Genomic DNA, 18,890 nt, shown 5'->3' with positions numbered 1-18,890 from the left:
TTTGGACAAGATGGGAGGGTGCGCTGAAGCAGAAGGTCTCCTGGTCCAACATCTGACAGCAGAAACCCTCGCATCCAAGCTGTGGATGACGTTCTGCCTAGTCCAATGAACCTTTCTGCTTGGGGCAAAAGTGAGGCACCATCATGTCCTCTCTACCTTGGCAGAGGGACCCTGGAACACATCCTCAGCAGCTGCCTAAAAGCCCTGGGAGAATAGCTTTGTCAAAGCTGGAGACCAACCATAGCCTCAGCCCAGATCGCCAACAGGCTTGCTCGCCACGGCGTCTGACTGGCAACTAGAACTCAATCTTGGCAAGCAACTAGAGTTCCCTGACCTCATCACACCAACATCACTGAGGTGTGATAATGGATGTTCTGTCAGAAACCTTGAAGCAGGTGGTCCTGGTATAATTAATAGTGCCTTGGGAAGACCTGATTGAGGACATGTTCAAGAGTAAGAAAATCAAATACCAGGAGCTGGTAGAGTGGTGCCAGAGTCAGGGGTGGATGGCATAAGGCAAGCCTTTGGTAGTGAGGTAGAGTATAGAGGTTATGTTGGCTGTACACCCTGCAGAACCTACTCTCTCCTTGGCATTACAGGGGCTGTAAAGAAAAGAGCCATCAGGACTGTCACAGAGGCTGCTAAGCAAGCCTCCAGATGGCTATGGATCAAGAGGAGTGTTCCATAGACCAATGCTGCTGGGACACAAGCCAGGGCCTGGTCAACAATGGCTCGGTCACCTGGGTGAGGGTAGTCTGATGTTAAAAGACCCAAAACCCAGTGACCCCAGATTACATCACTGATATGTCCCAGCAGATCCTAGGATGCATCTCAGCAACATGACACTTGATGTCTACAATTACCATTGAATATTAAATAGTACTAAAGAAGAGGTCTTCCCAAGTTCTCAACGAATAGTGAAAATTCATAAGAATATTGTTTTATTTTGGAAATCTCATCTCGAGGTGAAAAACTGTGTCACTCTGAATATGTGGAATGGGGATTACATTATCATTTCAGCTACATCACAAATCCCCAAACTGAGTAGGTTCAGCTGAGGCACAGCTCATTTTGACACAGCATTCAGTGCCCCCAAAGTACAGGATCTTACTTTCTAAAGGAAGGCAATTCCATAAGATAATAGCTGAACTATAACTTTATATTTAAAGAACTGAATAAACTAAAATGTAAAAAGAAATCAAGTCAGGTTTTGCAGTGTAGTCAATCTGCTGCATCAACAGAACATAGGAGCTTACAGCAATAATGCCAGTGGTAGATGTTTGCAGGTCTAGGAACTTGCATTCAGAGCTGATGAACTTGTGACTGGGTTTTGGACATGGCAGTGTTCAGGAAAGGGGCACATTACGAGGACACTTTGTTCCAGGAGTAGTTACCCTCCTGCAACAAGTACTGTAGAATTGGTTAGTTATGGAGGACTGGAGGAGTTGGGGTGGCTATGAGTAAAACAGATTTGAGGGTACTCAGGAGGCAAATCAACTCTTGCAATTGTCCACCAGGTAGTCTATGTAAGCATTAAACGGAGGCTACATGAAGGATGAATAAATTGTCCATAGCACTGTGTCCAGAGAGACATTTAAGCTTGGGAAGTTTACTTTTTGCTTAAGTTTGATACCAATAAAAATAAATAGGAGTGATTTATAACTGTCAACTGATATAGTTGCAGAATAACCATGATTGGGAATTAAATTTCAGGATTCTTATCTCTTAGATAATAGGCAAAATGGAAAAAGACGAGGAATAGCCTTTATATTAAAAGATGAGATAAACCAGTGAACAGAAAGGATGTTAGTCAGGGATATCAAGTCGAATCAGCTAGGAAATCACAAGAGGTGGAAATCACCTTGGGAAATAAATGATAATGCAAGTTTATAAAAGATAGTTTTCTTTTCTGAGAGATGACTTGATAGAAATGTACAGCAAGAGGCAGAAATTGAGTGGATAGACAGATTTTTTTCCCAGGGCAGAAATGGCTAATACGAGGGGGCATAATTTTAAGACGATTGAGGTAAAGTAAAGGGGAAATGTCAGAGGTTTTTATTAAACAGAGTGATGGATATCTGGAATACCCTGCCAGGGTGGTGGTACAGGCAGACACATTAGGGACATTTAAGCAACTCTTACATAGTTAGATGGATGATAGAAACTGAAGGGCTGTTGTAGGAGGGAAAGGTTAGATTTATCCTAGAGAAGGTTAAAAGGTCAGCACAACATTGTGGACCGAAGGGCATGTACTGTTCTGTAATGTCCTATACGTTCTTTGTTCTTGATCACTGAATTGAGAAACCATTAAAGGTACAACCTATTTTGGATCCAATAATGTGCAATGAGAAATATTCATTACTTAAGGGCCCTTTTGGAAAGAGTGATCATAATGTGACATTACATTATGAAATTATAATCTCACATACAGATTGAGAGAAATTTAGTTCAATGTGAAACAAGGCAAGCTATGAAGTAGGAGGCATGGGTTGGCTTTGGTAGGTTGAGAAACCAGATTAAAAGTTACTACAATACACAGGTATCCAAGCTTCCAATACCGTACACAGTACTGTTTGGTACACTTGATTGGCAAAGTAGATAAAAAGCTTTGATAATATCCATCTGAACAATACCGACATAACACTGAGTTGTATAGTGCTCTTCACCGTCGAGTCCTGCTGTACTCCCACAGATGTATACTTCACTGTACTTCAAAACAGGTGCCTGGATGCTGTTATGCTCGGAACCTGGAACCAACATCTCCCCTCCCACTATTGCATGTTGCTGTTCTGGGAACCCGTGTGGTGAGACAACAATGCAAACCACTGCTACATTCTGCAACGCCTGGAGCCTGCATCAGCAATCCTATTGCGAAACACTGCTCTCTGCCGGCTCTTGTGACCTCATGGCTGCGAGTGGAGGAACTGCCCAAGAGGGCCTGGCATAACAGGTCGGGGAGAAGGGTGCAGCCACTTGGTGATGTGCTGTGGAGTTCAGGAGTACACTTTGGCTGGATTCGTGAGTGTGGGTGGTAACTGTGGACCAACAGTGCCTACTCCATGTGTTTGCACACCATCTGGGTCCTATGGCCTCCGTCATTACCACCCACTGGATGTGATGGAAGCTGCCATCTCCCTCTCTATGTGTCTGGCTGCAGAGCTTTCTCTAACCCAGACTTTACTAGTTTACATACGTTCAACTAATAGACTTTAAAAGTTCTTGGCTACACCATGCAATAAATCTTGAGTGATTCTATCAAACCTGTATCAGTTCAGGTATACTCAAAGGATAATTAAGAAGCGTTGGATCCTGATACTTTTGCGAACCATAGGTTCTCTAGAAGTTATGAATGATGTATAAAACTTATTGCTAATGATCGTTTCATTAAGTGTTATGAGTGGAAGAGCAACATGAAAGAGGAGCCAAGACAAATGAAAAAGCAGTCATGGTTATCTTCTACTCAGACTAGAGTTAACCAAATTTCCATTGGTAGCAATTAACCTATAAAATAGCCAGACTGAAGTAACCTGACACATGCTACTGTAAACTATAAAGTCTCTACAGAAAAACAGAAGCAACTGTCTCGTAATTACTGAAAAATTCACTGAACAATTGCAAGTACATAGGTGATTACTTAATACAAGCAAGCATAGGAAAGCTACACCACAAGAAAAATAACAATATACACCTAAATCCTACAGGAAAAAATGAAAACTCAGCACAACTTGGGAACCCTATGAATTTAACGGGATTTTGAGGAAGAATCTTGGGAAACGCACAACACTGCTTCAAAAGTAAAAGAATATCTGGTTGTTAATCATTGTAAGGAAGAAAATTAACTGCATGGGTGAGGCAGCAGAATGCTAACAGCATTCAACAGGGTTCATACCTTCAGAAGCAGATTATGAAGAAAGTCTGGGAAAACACACTGGAGGATGGGAGCACTTCACATTTTCTCATTTCTGCTGAGTCCCAAAAATACAGCCTGTAAATTCATCTGTGACCAGCAGCACTAAATATGCTCTACAGCAGAGATTACATTTTGCAACCTGTTGAATTTCAGAATCTGAGTGGTGCACTTGGCTGCAGTGTATATGCCCTCAGTGGCCACTTAATTACATGCTTCCTGTACCTAATAAAGTGGCCACTGAGTACGTTCGTTGTCATCCACTGCTGGTGTAGTCCACCCACTTCCAGGTTCAATATGCTGTGTGTGCAGAGAAGTTCTTCTGCACACCACTGTTGTAACGTGTGGTTATCTGTGTTACTGTCGCCTTCCTGTCAACTTGACCTAGTCTGGTGTTCTTCTCTGACCTCTCCCATTAACAAGGCATTTTCACCCACAACTGGATGATTTTTGTTTCTCCACACCATTCTCTGTAAACTGTAGAGACTGTTGTATGAGAAAACCCCAGGTGATTCGCAGTTTCTGAGATACTCAGACTACCCCGTCTGGCACCAACAATCATTGCATAGTTCACGTTTCTTCCTCATTCTGATGTTTAGCCTGAATATCAGTTGAACCTTTTAACCATGTCTGCATGCTTTTACGTACTGAGTTGCTGCCACATGATTGACTGATTAGGTATTTGCATTAACAAGCAGCAGGTGTCCAGGTGTACCTAATAAAGTGGCCACTGAATGTATATGGTGTATATATGTTTAGTGCTACATACCTGGAAGCTTTGCTCATTACTCTTCCAATTAGAGCACAAGTAATTTAAAGGATTATGTATGTGTTTGGTAGATGGGTGAGTGGGAGAGAGGGAGGAACGGGTCTCCTTTCACTGTTGTTGCTTTGCTGCTTGCTATGTTCTGGTTTGTAGTGTTCTGTGCTGTTTTGCTGAACATTTCAGGCATGCTGCGTTGGCGTCAGAAAGTGTGGCAATACTTCCAGGCTGCGCCCAGTACATCCTTCGGTGTGTTGGTTATTAACGTAAAGGACACATTTCACTGTAGGTTTCAATGTGCAAGTGATAAATAAATCTGGATCTGAACCAGAAGTTCTGGTACAATCCTACCTTTTAATATTTCCATGAATTAGCGGTACATCGCACTGATGCAGGTATTGTATCGCCCTTGCTGTTCCAACTGCAATCTTAATACGTGCTTCCCATAAAATCACATCAGCAGGATTCTGAAACAGAAGAGATTTTTTAAACTGGATTAGAAAAAGAAAAAGGAAGACTGTTATGGATAAATGGTAACCTAGGGCCTGTTTTAAAGTGTAAGCACCCATTTCCCTTTGAAGATTATTTCCAGTCACAACTCACACCAATGCAGGTGTCATACACCATCCATATTCCACAAGGTTGATGATGTCTTCAATGTGCACGATACTCATTAATTACTTATCAGCAGAGATTGGATCAAAAGTTCATAACTTCATAACTAACTTACAGCTCAGCAAGGAATACATCATGCTGAAGTTTACATGATCTAACTCCCATCCCCAACAAGATGTGATTTTCTGTGGTAAAAATAACCCACTGTAAATGTTGCTGTCAAGTCTTGGTACAGATAAAGGTTTCTGTTAGCTGATAACAACTACTGGGGAGGATAGTGTAATAACTCGAGTTGAGTAAGATGGTCTCAAGTGATTGTCTATTGGTAGGTCCTCGGGTGGCTGTAGAGCCTGATCCAGGATCCACATATTCTACTGCAATGTGGACATGTGTAAGTGGTGGCTGTAGTTAATGTTTGGATCTTTTGGTTGTTCATTCTCTCCTTTCACAGTTGCCACTTTTTCTCTGTGGCACAGAGGTGGTCATTCTCATGTAATACTTCCCACAGGTGCATCGGTTGAGTGCAATGTCTTCCCAGTGTTTAGATGGAACGTTGAATTTCTTCAGGCTGATTTTTATATCTTTGAAGCGTTTCCTTTGCTCACCAGGGACTTGCTGATCTTCCTTCAACTGGGAGTGAAGGAACTGTTTGGGGAGATGTGAACTAGGTATCTGAATGACATGACCTATCCATCGGAGTTGGTATTGCTTTATCGTGGTGGAGATGCTGTTCTTGATGGCGTCCTCCACTATGCTGGTGTTAGTGTGCCTGTCCTTCCAGCTGATCCTCAATTCTTTGGTGGTATTGTTTCAGAGTTTTTAGGTGCCTGCTGTACATGGTCCATGATTCAGCTCCATACAGTAATGTTGGAAAGGTTACTGCTTTATAGACCAAAGGTTTTGTTTGAACCTGTAGGGCACAATCTTCAAAGACTCTTTTCCTTAATGTTGCATAGGCTTCACTCGCACTATTCCGGTGTTGTTTGATCTTTGAGTCGGCGCCTGCTTTTGAGGAGAGAATATTGCCAAAGTAGGGAAAGTGGTCTACATTTTCAATCATGATATCGCGAACTTTTATGAAGAACTAGATGAATGGTTGCTTCGGCAATGGCTGATATAGGACCTGCGTCTTTTTTATATTCAAAACAAGACCTAGGGCCCTGTATACCTTGGCAAAGGCATTCAGGATACACTGGAGATGTACTGAGCACATACCAGCATGCAACAGCCTCAGTATCCATAAGTCCTTGTCAGGACAGCCATGTCTTGATAGTACACGCTAGAATGCTTGGAGGTCTACTGTATCAAATGCCTTTGATAAATTATTGAAAGACAAGTACAAGGATTGTCTTTGTTCATGGCATTTTCCTGTAATTGGCCTGCTGTGAAAATCATGTTTGCAGTACCTCTAGATGGGCAGCAACCACACTCTGACTCACGGAGTACTTCTTCAGGTAGCAGAAGTCGGTTGACAAGGATACGTGCAAGCACTTTGCCTGTTGTGGACAGGAGGGAGATGCCTCTGTAATTGCTACAATCTGCCTTGTCTCCCTTCTTGAATATGGTCTCTATTAGAGCATCCCTGAGCTCTGAGGGCAGCTGTTCCTTTTCCCAGACCTTCAGGACCAGCAGACCCTTAAGCTGGTCCACCGTCCTTAAGGATCTCTGCTGAAATCTCGTCAGGAACAGTGGCTTTGTTCTGTGTTTCAGGCTCCTGGTGGCATCAAGGACCTCCTCCATACTGGGAAGTTCCCTCATGTCTTCTCTCACAGGTCTCTGGAGGATTTGGTTAGTAACCTCTGGTTCAGCAGTGCTGTTCTGGTTAAGAATTTCTTGAATGTGCTCTCTCCACTGATCGTTGATATCCTTCTGATTGTTTAGTCTGTTCTTCCCATCCCTCGAGCGTTCGGAGCTAGTCCGTGCCATTGAGAGCTTTGGCAGTTTCATCTACTCTCCTCCTCCGATATTGCCTCTCACACGTCACTTCTTTTGTAACCCCCGCCACCAGTATGACCTCATTTTCAGAACTGATTTACTACTGCTGACCTATCTCCCCTGGGGTTGCTCGTGAATGCTGTTGCTGCTGTCTGAAATGCCCAGGCCAAGTGCTACTGCTTCTTAAAAGGAGTAAGCCACAATAAAGATAAAACAAGCATATTCCAGTTTCACGATCTCTTTGCTAGCTTCCCAATCATCAAAATTAAATACCTGTTTTGCACAGTAATCCAATTTCTATGAAAGCATTTTAACAACTGAGAATGTCTGCATGCTTTTATACATTGAGTTGCTACCACACGTTTGGTTGATTAGATATTTGCATTATTGTGTACAGGTGTACCTAATAAAGAGTGTATTTTCTCTCTTTCCCAGTTGTGACAAAGAGGCCTTGATCAGAAAAATTAATTTACTGCTCTGCAGATGATGCCTGACAAATGAGTGCTTCCAATACTTTCTGTTTTTATTACTGATCTCCAGCATCTGCAAGTTTTTTTTTATTAGTTTTCGTACTTCAACCAATGGGAATTCTAATGAGATTCAAATGGAATCAAAGCTTCCATTGCATTGGACACACAGAGAGGGATGTTCAGAATCAGGTTTGATAGCAGATTTAGGTGTCCTGGGTAATATTTGTTCACGAAATCTTGAAATAAATCATTGCTGTAAACCAGTCAGCTACTGTTTCCCTCTGTTAAAACAAGGATGGCACTTCAAAAAAGCTTTTTTTAAAAACTGTGATGTGCTTTAGGAAACGGAGATTCATTGATCTTCTACTGAAATAAAAATCCTCCTTTCCTTAAGTATTTACGCCAAATAGCTGCTAAGGCTCTGAAGTATTGTTTATTGAAATTCATCAGATTATAGAGAGGAATGCAAATGTTCTCACTGTAAATGACCATTGGGTGAAGAGTTATACAATCATAGGCATATTCCTTTTGATTTACTTTACTTAGGAATAAAAGAACAGCAGCTTACCTTGCAGTGAAGCTTGTTCTCAAGCGAGCCATTGGACATATACTGATAAATAAGGCAGTAAGAATCATTTTCAGCACAGCAGCCTTCTAGGGCTATAATGTTGGAGTGCCGATACCTGAGGAGCAAGAGGGAAAATTAAGTTCAACAAACTTTAATAAGAAGCCAGTATTTCTTTAGGCATCACCGCAGCAGCAAATCACACCCTCCACATGTGTACAAGATGATAAGAAGCATAGATCAAATGGATACCAGGGTGGAAATGGCTAATATAAGGGGACATAATTGTAACGTGATTGGAGTAAAGTACAGGGAGATGTCAGGGGTAAGTTTTTTTAACATAAAGAGCAGTGGGTGCACAATGCCCTGCCAGGGGTGGTGGTAGAATCAGATACATTAGGGACATTTGAGGAACTCTTAGGCACATGGATGATAGAAAAATTGAGAGCAATGTAGGAAGGAAGGGTTAGATTGATCTTTGAGTAGGTTAAAAGGTCGACACATCATGGGCTGAAGGGCCTGTACTACTCTGTAGCGTTCTATGTTCTATATCCTTTTGCGCAAAGTTTCTCTACTTTATACATCTCATTTTGAGGAGCCGGAAAAACAGCTAAAGTAATCTTGTTGCTTAGATTCACGGAAGGTTCAATTAGATTGGAAAATTGTAAATATAAATTATTTAATTCAAAAAGTGATGGAGAAAGATTACAGAAATATTAACATTTGTCATAGGGAAAACATTAGAAGCCATTGTTTAAAAAAAGTTTTAAAATAATTTTGTGTGCCATTGTTCTGAGGAGACACTAGATTGTGTAGAGGGAGAGAGAGTTTAAAAGAGGCGAGTGGGGGCAGTCGGCCCATATTACATGTCATAGTCTATAAGAGATACTAGATTTCATAGGGGGAGAGAGAACTTAAAAGAAGCAAGTGGGGGCATTCGGTACATTTTGTACACCACAGTCCTGAAGAAACACCAGATTGTGTAGAGGGAGAGAGAGTTTAAAAAAGCCAATGGGGGCTGTCAGCACATTGTCAGAGAGACATTGGATTGTGCATAATTAGGTACTTTGCAAGCACCAATAAAAAGAATTTAGGTTTAAGTGGAGCGGCCATTGCATGAGTAGGCCAGCCTTGGAGTGGGGAGTTGAGGCTTTGGCTTATTGAGGCTTCCGCAAGGAGGAGTGTAGGCTGCAGGTAGAATTTTATTTATTTATTTATTTTTTATTTCTTTCTTATTGCACACTTAAGGCAGTGGAGAAGCCAGACAGGATGCTGGAATTCTTCCCTTGTGGGATTTGGAAGGCAGGGAGACCTCCAGTGTCCCTGACGATTACACCTGAAAGAACTGCATCCAGCTACAGCTTCTGATAGACCATGTTAAGGAGTTGGAGCTGAAACTGGATCATTCAGGAGGCTGAGTGATTGATGAGCAGAACATACAGAGAGGTACATACACCCAACCACAACTTGCGATGATTTCTACAGCTGGAAACAAAGTTTTTGACAACATCTTGGTACATGTGCCAACAATAACCCAATTACACATGACCCAAGCACAGATAAGTGAGCCAACTTTAAGGCCAAGCTCACCAAAACATTTTCTCTATCTAATGATAAATTGTGAGATATCAGTTTAAGTATAACCCTGTAGAGGTAATCAATAGGTAAACATTTACTCCTAGGCTCTTTATCTTATTTTGTTATTCCCATTACTCATGGCCATGGAAGGAATTCCCTCTAATCCCACTTGATTATCTTGACCCCTGTATCGCTCAAGGAAATACATTTAAGATCAGGAGTCAGGGATGCGAGTTATAATGGTGCAGCTACCATGTTGCTTTCATTTTCTCATTACAAAAATCACTCAAGCCATACTAATGTCTTGTCACATAGCCACAGTGTACTTACTGGTAGAGACTTTCAACTTCTCTGCAAAAAAATTCCCGAGCGCTTTTCAAGTTGACGTCTTGCAGCTGTTCAAAAGAAAGCTCAACACTATAATACATAGAGCATTGAACATAAAACATTACAGCACATCACAGAAAAAGCCCTTGGGTCTATCATTTTGGGAGGACCTTTTAACTTGCTCTTGGATCAATTTAACCCTCCCCTCAAAGTTCAAAGTAAATTTATTATCAAAGTACATATATGCTATCATATACAATCCTGAGATTCATTTTCTTGTGGGCATGCTCAATAAATCCACAGAATGAGAACCATAACAGAATCAATGAAGACTGCACCAAACTTGGATGTTCAATAAACTGTGCAAATACAGAAATCAATAATAATAATAATAAATAAATAAATCAACCTATGCTTCTTATCAACACAAAAAGCCAAGCTGATAAAACGGAGACTTCTGCAAACAATTGCTGAGGGCTTTTTCCACACAACGAGGTGGATGCATACTGACATACCTCAAAGCATTTGAAACAGAAAACAAAACAGCTCAAAAGATAAAGGCTAGGAAGGCAAAACTTAAATTTAGTCAAAGATAGATAATGTTACAAAGAGGCGTTCTATAATGGGTTTGGAAGTCCAACTGAATCAGGATCCTGGGCCAGAGTTACCAGAGACAGAATGGAAATAGCCGTTAGGGATGAAGAAAGAGGCCCACTGCCAGCCTGAACAGAACATCACTTATCGAGGAGAAAAATAAGATAATATACTTTAATGTATTGTAGAAATAATCTGATGGAAGATTAGCAAAGAAAACTTAGGTGGACGTCCTTCCTATTCCACTTAATACTGAATTATTCAGGCCAACACTATAAAACATAGGAGCAGAATTAGGCCATTCAGCTCTTTAAGTCTGCTTCAAGAACTAATGCTCAGAACCCCAAGAATCAGTTACACGATGATTATCCACGTGCTTGCCTTATGAGTCAGGTTGTTCATTGACTCCCAAATAGTCTGCCTTTCAATATAAGGTATGCAGCCTCCTGAATCATCAGTCCTTTCTCCACAGAGAAGATCATAGAGTTGGACAGTATAAAGTAGGTCATTCGGCCACCGTGTCTACTGACAGGTAAATAAGCTCTGTAGCAGAAGGTCGAACAATGCGGAAGACGACTAAACAGTCAAGTTTGCATGAGAGATATTACGTAGTGGCAAATGTGCATAAATAAAGCTGGACATATTGTTCAATCCAACAGATTCTTATATAACCAGAATCTAAGCTCTATTGTTCAGGCAAACTCCTAAGGGCTGATCTTAACCATGCCTTCCCAGCACAAAATACCATGCTGGTAGTTAAAATGACTGCAGTGACTTCCCCACCTGGCTCACAATACTTTCCCTGAGCTTGGGCAGATGAGAGATATCTACAGGGCTCATGACGAAACGCACTAAGTGGACTCCAAAACTAGAAATCCAAAGAAAGGCAAGCCAATTTTGTTTCAGACCATGAGTACAACTGTGGTGCATGTGGAGTCACTCGGAAACTCCTAAGGCATCCCAAAATCCTGGACTGTCCCCCTAACTATGCTGCCTTCCCAACTTTTCCTCCTGGAATTTGTCCCTTTAGCACCCCTAATTGTTGCCTTCTGCTGCCTGAAGCTCATATCTATCCATAGAGGGATGATGTGAGAAAATGAAGGTGTCTTTGCAGGTGAAGTCCATGAGTTAAAATCTGCAAGGACGGGATAGCTTGTTGTCTAACTTGATGTATGTGGGAGCAGTCTCCCTCCACACTCCTAACCTGAAAATCTATTAAAAGACATGCTTTGATCTCAAGTATTAATTTCTACTTCCCCTCATGTATTTTGTAAAACTGCATAGATTGCTAAAGCATTGTACTGAACATTCCTCCAATTACTGTATCTTTGTAATATCTCAATACACCATTTATTTTCAGATAGTGAAAAGCAAGCTGCCCATTGACAACACTCAAAGCCACCTCTCACACACAAAGAAGATACTTACCTTATTTAACAGTTTTATGGCATAGTCAGTATTGAACCGGTTGGCTTTGTAGACACAGCCGAATGTACCTTGGCCAATCTTAAAATTTTCATTGAAATTATCAGTGGCTTGTTTCAAGTCCACCAAGGACCACATGCAGCTGAGTATCTCAGCAGGTTGATTTGTTTCCTGGTAGGGCCTGTGGCTAATGTCATCCTGAACAAAGTAAACAAAACAAAAATTATACTGGCAACACACATCAAAGTTGCTGGTGAACGCAGCAGGCCAAGCAGCATCTGTAGGAAGAGGTGCAGTCGATGTTTCAGGCCGAGACCCTTCGTCAGGACTAACTGAAGGAAGAGTGAGTAAGGGATTTGAAAGTTGGAGGGAGAGGGGGAGATCCAAAATGATAGGAGAAGACAGGAGGGGGAGGGATAAAGCCAAGAGCTGGACAGGTGATAGGCAAAAGGGGATACGAGAGGATCATGGGACAGGAGGTCCGGGAAGAAAGACAAGGGGAGGGACGGGACCCAGAGGACGGGCAAGAGGTATATTCAGAGGGACAGAGGGAGAAAAAGGAAAGTGAAAGAAAGAATGTGTGCATAAAAATAAGTAACAGATGGGGTATGAGGGGGAGGTGGGGCCTCAGCGGAAGTTAGAGAAGTCAATGTTCATGCCATCAGGTTGGAGACTACCCAGACGGAATATAAGGTGTTGTTCCTCCAGCCTGAGTGTGGCTTCATCTTTACAGTAGAGGAGGCCGTGGATAGACATGTCAGAATGGGAATGGGATGTGGAATTAAAATGTGTGGCCACTGGGAGATCCTGCTTTCTCTGGCGGACAGCGCGTAGATGTTCAGCAAAGCGGTCTCCCAGTCTGCGTCGGGTCTTGCCAATATATAAAAGGCCACATCGGGAGCACCGGACGCAGTATATCACCCCAGTCGACTCACAGGTGAAGTGTTGCCTCACCTGGAAGGACTGTTTGGGGCCCTGAATGGTGGTAAGGGAGGAAGTGTAAGGGCATGTGTAACATTTGTTCCGCTTACACGGATAAGTGCCAGGAGGGAGATCAGTGGGGAGGGATGGGGGGGACGAATGGACAAGGGAGTTATGTAGGGAGCGATCCCTGCGGAATGCAGAGAGGGGGGGGAGGGAAAGATGTGCTTAGTGGTGGGATCCCGTTGGAAGTGGCGGAAGTTACGGAGAATAATATGTTGGACCCGGAGGCTGGTGGGGTGGTAGGTGAGGACCGGGGAACCCTATTCCTAGTGGGGTGGCGGGAGGATGGAGTGAGAGCAGATGTGCGTGAAATGGGGGAGATGCGTTTGAGAGCAGAGTTGATGGTGGAGGAAGGGAAGCCCCTTTCTTTAAAAAAGGAAGACATCTCCCTCGGTCTTGGAGGGGAACTGCAAAGTACAACCCATATATGTATACAAATTTTAAGTGAACACAGCCGGTAACACTGAAGTATTGGATGTAGAGTCGGAGTTAGAAACTGAGAGGAGATAATGCAATGCATTTTGTAGTTGGTAGACATTGCAGCCACAATGTACCAGTGATGGAGGGAGTGAATGTTTAAAGTGGAGCCAATCAAGCAGACTGCTTTGACCTAATTGGTGTTGAATTTCTTAAGTGTTGTTGAAACTATGCTCAGCCACATAAGTGGAGAATATTACGTCGCACTCCTGATTAATACTTTGTAGTTAATGCGAAGGCTTCATTTGGCCTGGATGGGATCACTGACTACAACCTTAGATCCTGTGCAGATCAGCTGGGGGGAGGAGGGCAGACATTTTTAACTTCTCCCTACTTAAATTTGAGGTTCACACCTGTTCCCACCTATCATCCCGGTAGCTAAGAAAAATAAGATAATATACCTTAATTATTATAGCCATATGGCTCTGGCATCTAGCATTATGAAATGCTTTGAGAGGCTGGTCATGGTATACACGAACTCCAGCCTCTCAGACAACCTCAATACACTGCAATTCACAGGTTTATGGTAATGTCACCTCCCTGGCAATATTCATAGTAAAGAAACCTACATCAGTCTGTTATTTATTGACTTCCAAGCAAACCCATCACCAAACTTCTAGATATGGGACTCAAATTCTCTTTCCAACTGGATCCTTGACTTTCTAACCAACAGACCACAATAAATAAGGACAGGCAGTAACACTTTTGCCACGATTATTCTCAACACTGGTTCCCCACAAGACCACAGCCTCAGCCCCCGCTCTACTCCCTGTACACCACAGGGCTGGGTGCTGCTGTAACCCCACTTGCAAGTCTGTAGGTGGCACCACCATAACGGGCTGGATCTCAAGTAACGATGGATCGAAGGAGGTGGAGCACCTAGTGACATGGTGTCATGACAACAGCTTTTCCCTCATCGTCAGCAAGACAAAAGAGAGGGTCACTAACCTCAAGAAGGGTGCAGTGCAAACACTGACATTTACATCACCTGTGCTGAGGTTGAATGGGACGAGACCTGCTAGTTCCTAGGAATAAACATGGCCAATAGCTTGTACTGATCCAACTATATACATACATAGATGTTACGGTAAAAAAAGCACCTCTTCCTCAGGTGACGAAAGAAATTTGACATGCCCTCATTGACCCTCACTAATTTTTATAGATGCACCATAGAAAAGATCCTATTTGGATATATCATGGGTTGGTATAGCAACTGTTCCACTCAAAACCACAAGAAACTACAAAAAGTTGTGGACACAGCTGAGCATGTCACAGAAACCAATCTCCCCTCCATGGACTCTGTTAACACTTCTCACTCCCTCGGTAATGCAGCCAACATTATCAAAGACCCTATCCATCCTGGACATTCTCTCTTCTCACCCCTCCCTCCCATCAGGTGGAAGATATAAAGAAAGCCTCAAAGCATGTACCACTGGGTGCAAGAACTGGTTCTGCATTGTTGTTATACGTCTATTGAACGGTCTGCTTGTATGACAAGATGGGCACTTGACCTCTCAAATGACCCCGTTACGGGCTTGCAGCCAACTGTCCGCTTGCATTGTACTTTCTCTATAATTCAAACACATTATTCTGCATTCCACTATTGTTGCGTTCTGCACCGTTGTAATGAAATTATCTGTTTGGATGCATGCAAAACAAAGCCTTTCACTGTATCTCAGCACATGAGACAATATAAACCAATTTCACATTGTGGGGTGTCAGGAGGCAAGTTACTCACTGCAGAATACACAGCCCTGACTTGCATTTGTAGCCATTTAGATGGTCCTTTCCAGCTTCTGGTCAATCATATGTCCAGTGTGTTGATGGTTTCCTTTGGATGTTTAATAATCACTATTTGTTGGAAAATTTTAACTAGATTCACTGAAATGCCAAAATTCATAGTTATTTCTGTCTAATCTTACCATCCCTGATGGTATTTCAAGTTTGTCACAGTTTAGCTTGGAGTTCAAGTAGCTAGGAGGGCTCGGTGGTCCAGGAAGTAGATCAAGCTTGTGTACTGTAGGTTAAAAAATAAATAATAGTTAAAAGAAGCAACAACAAAATAACAAGGCAGAACTCTAATTTGGAACTGGTTTACACAACTCTAAGTCTGTAAGAGGCACATTCAATAAAATACTCTACAGGTAGATTCAGATTTATTACATGCACATCAAAATGTATAGTGAAATATGTCATTTGTATCAACAACCAGCACAACTTAAGGATGTGCTGGGGACAGCCCACAAGTGTCGCCACACAGTCCGGCGCCAACATAACATGCCCACTATGCTTGGCAGAACAACACAGAACACAACAGGAAACAAAATAACAGCAAAACAAACTCCTTTCCTCCCTCCTTCCCACCCACACCACGTACACAGTGCTCTAACTCCAGGAGAGACTATCTGTGGCCTTCAGCGTCGTAGATTCAAAAACACTGGACTTTCAAATTTCCCAGCAGACTTGCAAAGAATTGCAGACTTGGGGGTCTGGCCAAGGGGCCTTGACTTCTGGACTTATGATCGAACTTTGTGTTTCGATCTGGATTTCCAGTTGATCTTTGCACTTTGATCTTTGATACTGAAACAGGACTTGATGTCCCTGTCAAATGAAGTCTCTGCATGAGGACTGAAACTCCAGTCTTGCCAATGATGGGACCTCAAACATCCTCTCTGGTATGCCGACACAACATCCAACTACGTCCACATTGTTGGCCTTCAAACACCAAAGTGAGGCTTAGACTCTGGCTTGTCCTCTAATTCTGCCACATCCCTATGGTTAAACTCAAAACCTGACCTCTAACTCTCCTCTCTGTCCTGCTGTCCTCTAAATTATCTCGAAAACCTAAAAGAAAGTTTATTTCTAACTATTCTTGATGTATCTTAATATTTTAATATCTTTGGGATGGGAACATTTCAAATGTTGAAAGGCATGGACAGAGTGGATGTGGCAAAGTTGTTTCCCATGATGGGGGAGTCTAGTACGAGAGGGCATGACTTAAGGATTGAAGGGTGCCCATTCAGAACAGAAATGCAAAGAGATTTTTTTAGTCAGAGGGTGGTGAATCTATGGAATTTGTTGCCACGGGCAGCAGTGGAAGCCAAGTCATTGGGTGTATTTAAGGCAGAGATTGATAGGTATCTGAGTAGCCAGTGCATCAAAGGTTCTGGTGAGAAGGTGGGGGAGTGGGACTAAATGGGAGAATGGATCAGCTCATGATAAAATGGCGGAGCAAGCTCGATGGGCCGAATGGTCAACTTCTGCTCCTTTGTCTTATGGTCTTATTGTCTCATGGAATGTTATGTTGAAGTTGTACAAGACATTGTTGAGGCAGAATTTGAAATATTGTGTGCGATTTTGGTTAACTCGCTGCAGGAAAGATGTAAATAAGGTTGAAAGACTACAAAGGATGTTGCTGGGACTGGAGGACCTGAGTTATGAGGAAAGATTGGATAGGTTAGGACCTTATTCCTTGGAACGTTGAAGATTAAGAGGTATACAAAATTATGAGGGGCATACTGTGGATGGGGTAAATGCAAGCAGGCTTTTTCCACTGAGGTTGGGTGAGACTACAACTAGGTGTCTTGGGTTAAGGGTGGAAGGTGAGAAGTTTAAGGAAACTTGAGGGGAAACATTTTCACTCAGAGGGACATGAGAATGTGGAACAAGTTGCCAACGCAAGTAGTGCATGCGCGCTCAATTTCAACAGTTAAGAGAAGCTTGGATAGGGACATGGAGGGCTATGGTCCTGATGCAAGTCGATGGGAGTAGGCAGTTTAAGTGGTTCAACATGGACTAGATGGGCCAAAGGGCTTTTTCTGTGCTGTATTTTCTACGACTCTTTGTTGCAATGAATGTTGAGGCAAACACAACACGGATTGGTTCATGGATTATAAAGCAAAGCAGACTGGAAAGTTAAGTTGGAAATAGTGCGAACTACAATTAATGTACTGAAACAGTATCTTGCTAAAAGTTGCAAGATGTAAAAATCATGGTTCTGATATTATTTTGAAGCAGACCGATGCCTGGAACAGAATAACTACACATCCTCCCCAGGTCACGGACTCCTGTCTTACATACAGCCCAGACATAGATGCTCAGCATCTGGGAGGCTGAGCATCTGAACTGTCCTGGTTATGAACAGATCAAAGGAAGATAGCCCTGTCGTAACCTGGACAGGACCTGTACATTACATTGTCTTATGAGGAGAGGTTGAGCTTTTTCTCCCTGGAGCGAAGAAGGATGAGAGGTGATTTGATAGAGGTATTCAACATGATAAGAAGCATAGATGGAGTGGACAGCCAGAGGATCTTTCCCAGGGTGGGAATAGCTAATATGAGGGGGTAATAATTTTAGTGTGATTGGAGGAACATATTGGGGGATGTCAGAGGTCAAGTATTTTTTACACATGGAGTGGTGGTGGTAGAGGCAGATATTTTAGGGGCATTTAAAAAACCCTTAGGCACATGGATAATTGAAAAAATGAAGATCAATGTAGGAAGGAAAGATTAGATTGATCTTGGAGAAAGTTAAAAAGTCTGTGGTGTTCTATGTTCGACAGTATACTACATCTTCCAGGAACGTGCTTGACAAAGCATTTGAAATCTGTGCTCTGGCTTTGTTAAGAGACAGAACAAGGAAAGTGTTGAAACTATAGGGCCACTTCAATTAAAATTTCTGATAGAATGCTAGACAATTCATAGAGGAGAACATTGAAGGAGTAGTTCAGTCTACAAGAAATTTAACAGGTGTATTGGCTAAACCTGCAGAAAAAATGGGGCTAGCAAGATCAAGGATCAGGGATCAATTGTGTTCACCATATACATTTACATGTATTAAGCATGAAGTCTAGATCGATGTTGACTGGATCATCTACAAATCTGTTATCAAACTGCAGGGAATTCAGAAAATTTTGAGTTATGTTTTGAGAAGTGACTTGCCTAGCCTTTTAAAAGTCTTCATTATGACTGATGTGAGTGCAACTGGTCTGTAGTCAATGAGTCCAATGATGGGTGATTTTTTTGGGGACTCGAGAAATAACAGATTTCTTGAAATACGCTGGAACTGTGCATAGTTTAAGAGACCGATTGAAAGTGTCTGTGCAGACTACAGCTGGTTAGTGCAGTGTTTTAAGATGACAGGGGAAACAGAATCAGGGCCAGCAGCCTGCTTGATATTTTTGCTTCCTGAACAAGTTCCTCACCTCCTCTTCCTTGATAACAAAGGGTGTGGGGCATTGGTGATGGTCTG

The 18,890-nt window shown here is 42.3% G+C and overlaps 1 protein-coding gene across 4 annotated transcripts in view; it reads right to left on the bottom strand.

Annotated features, from left to right (window-relative positions):
• Window positions 1-18,890, bottom strand: part of LOC140211145 (interleukin-1 receptor-associated kinase-like 2) — a 73,501-nt gene that overhangs the window by 20,717 nt on the left and 33,894 nt on the right. For 3 of the 4 annotated variants that reach the window (XM_072280656.1, XM_072280658.1, XM_072280660.1), the window contains exons 4-8: window positions 15,563-15,657; window positions 12,183-12,377; window positions 10,164-10,228; window positions 8,259-8,373; window positions 5,022-5,137 (exon numbers count right to left, since the gene is read on the bottom strand). In XM_072280656.1, coding sequence (XP_072136757.1) covers window positions 5,022-5,137; window positions 8,259-8,373; window positions 10,164-10,228; window positions 12,183-12,377; window positions 15,563-15,657 — 586 coding nt within the window. The remainder of the gene's footprint in view (window positions 1-5,021; window positions 5,138-8,258; window positions 8,374-10,163; window positions 10,229-12,182; window positions 12,378-15,562; window positions 15,658-18,890) is intronic. The other variant, XM_072280657.1, reaches the window with a different exon arrangement.

Source organism: Mobula birostris, chromosome 16 (genome assembly GCF_030028105.1).
Source record: "Mobula birostris isolate sMobBir1 chromosome 16, sMobBir1.hap1, whole genome shotgun sequence".
NCBI classification, from domain to species: domain Eukaryota; kingdom Metazoa; phylum Chordata; class Chondrichthyes; order Myliobatiformes; family Myliobatidae; genus Mobula; species Mobula birostris.
The sequence above is the reverse complement of the archived record's forward strand: the minus strand, read 5'-3'. Positions and strand labels throughout refer to the sequence as shown.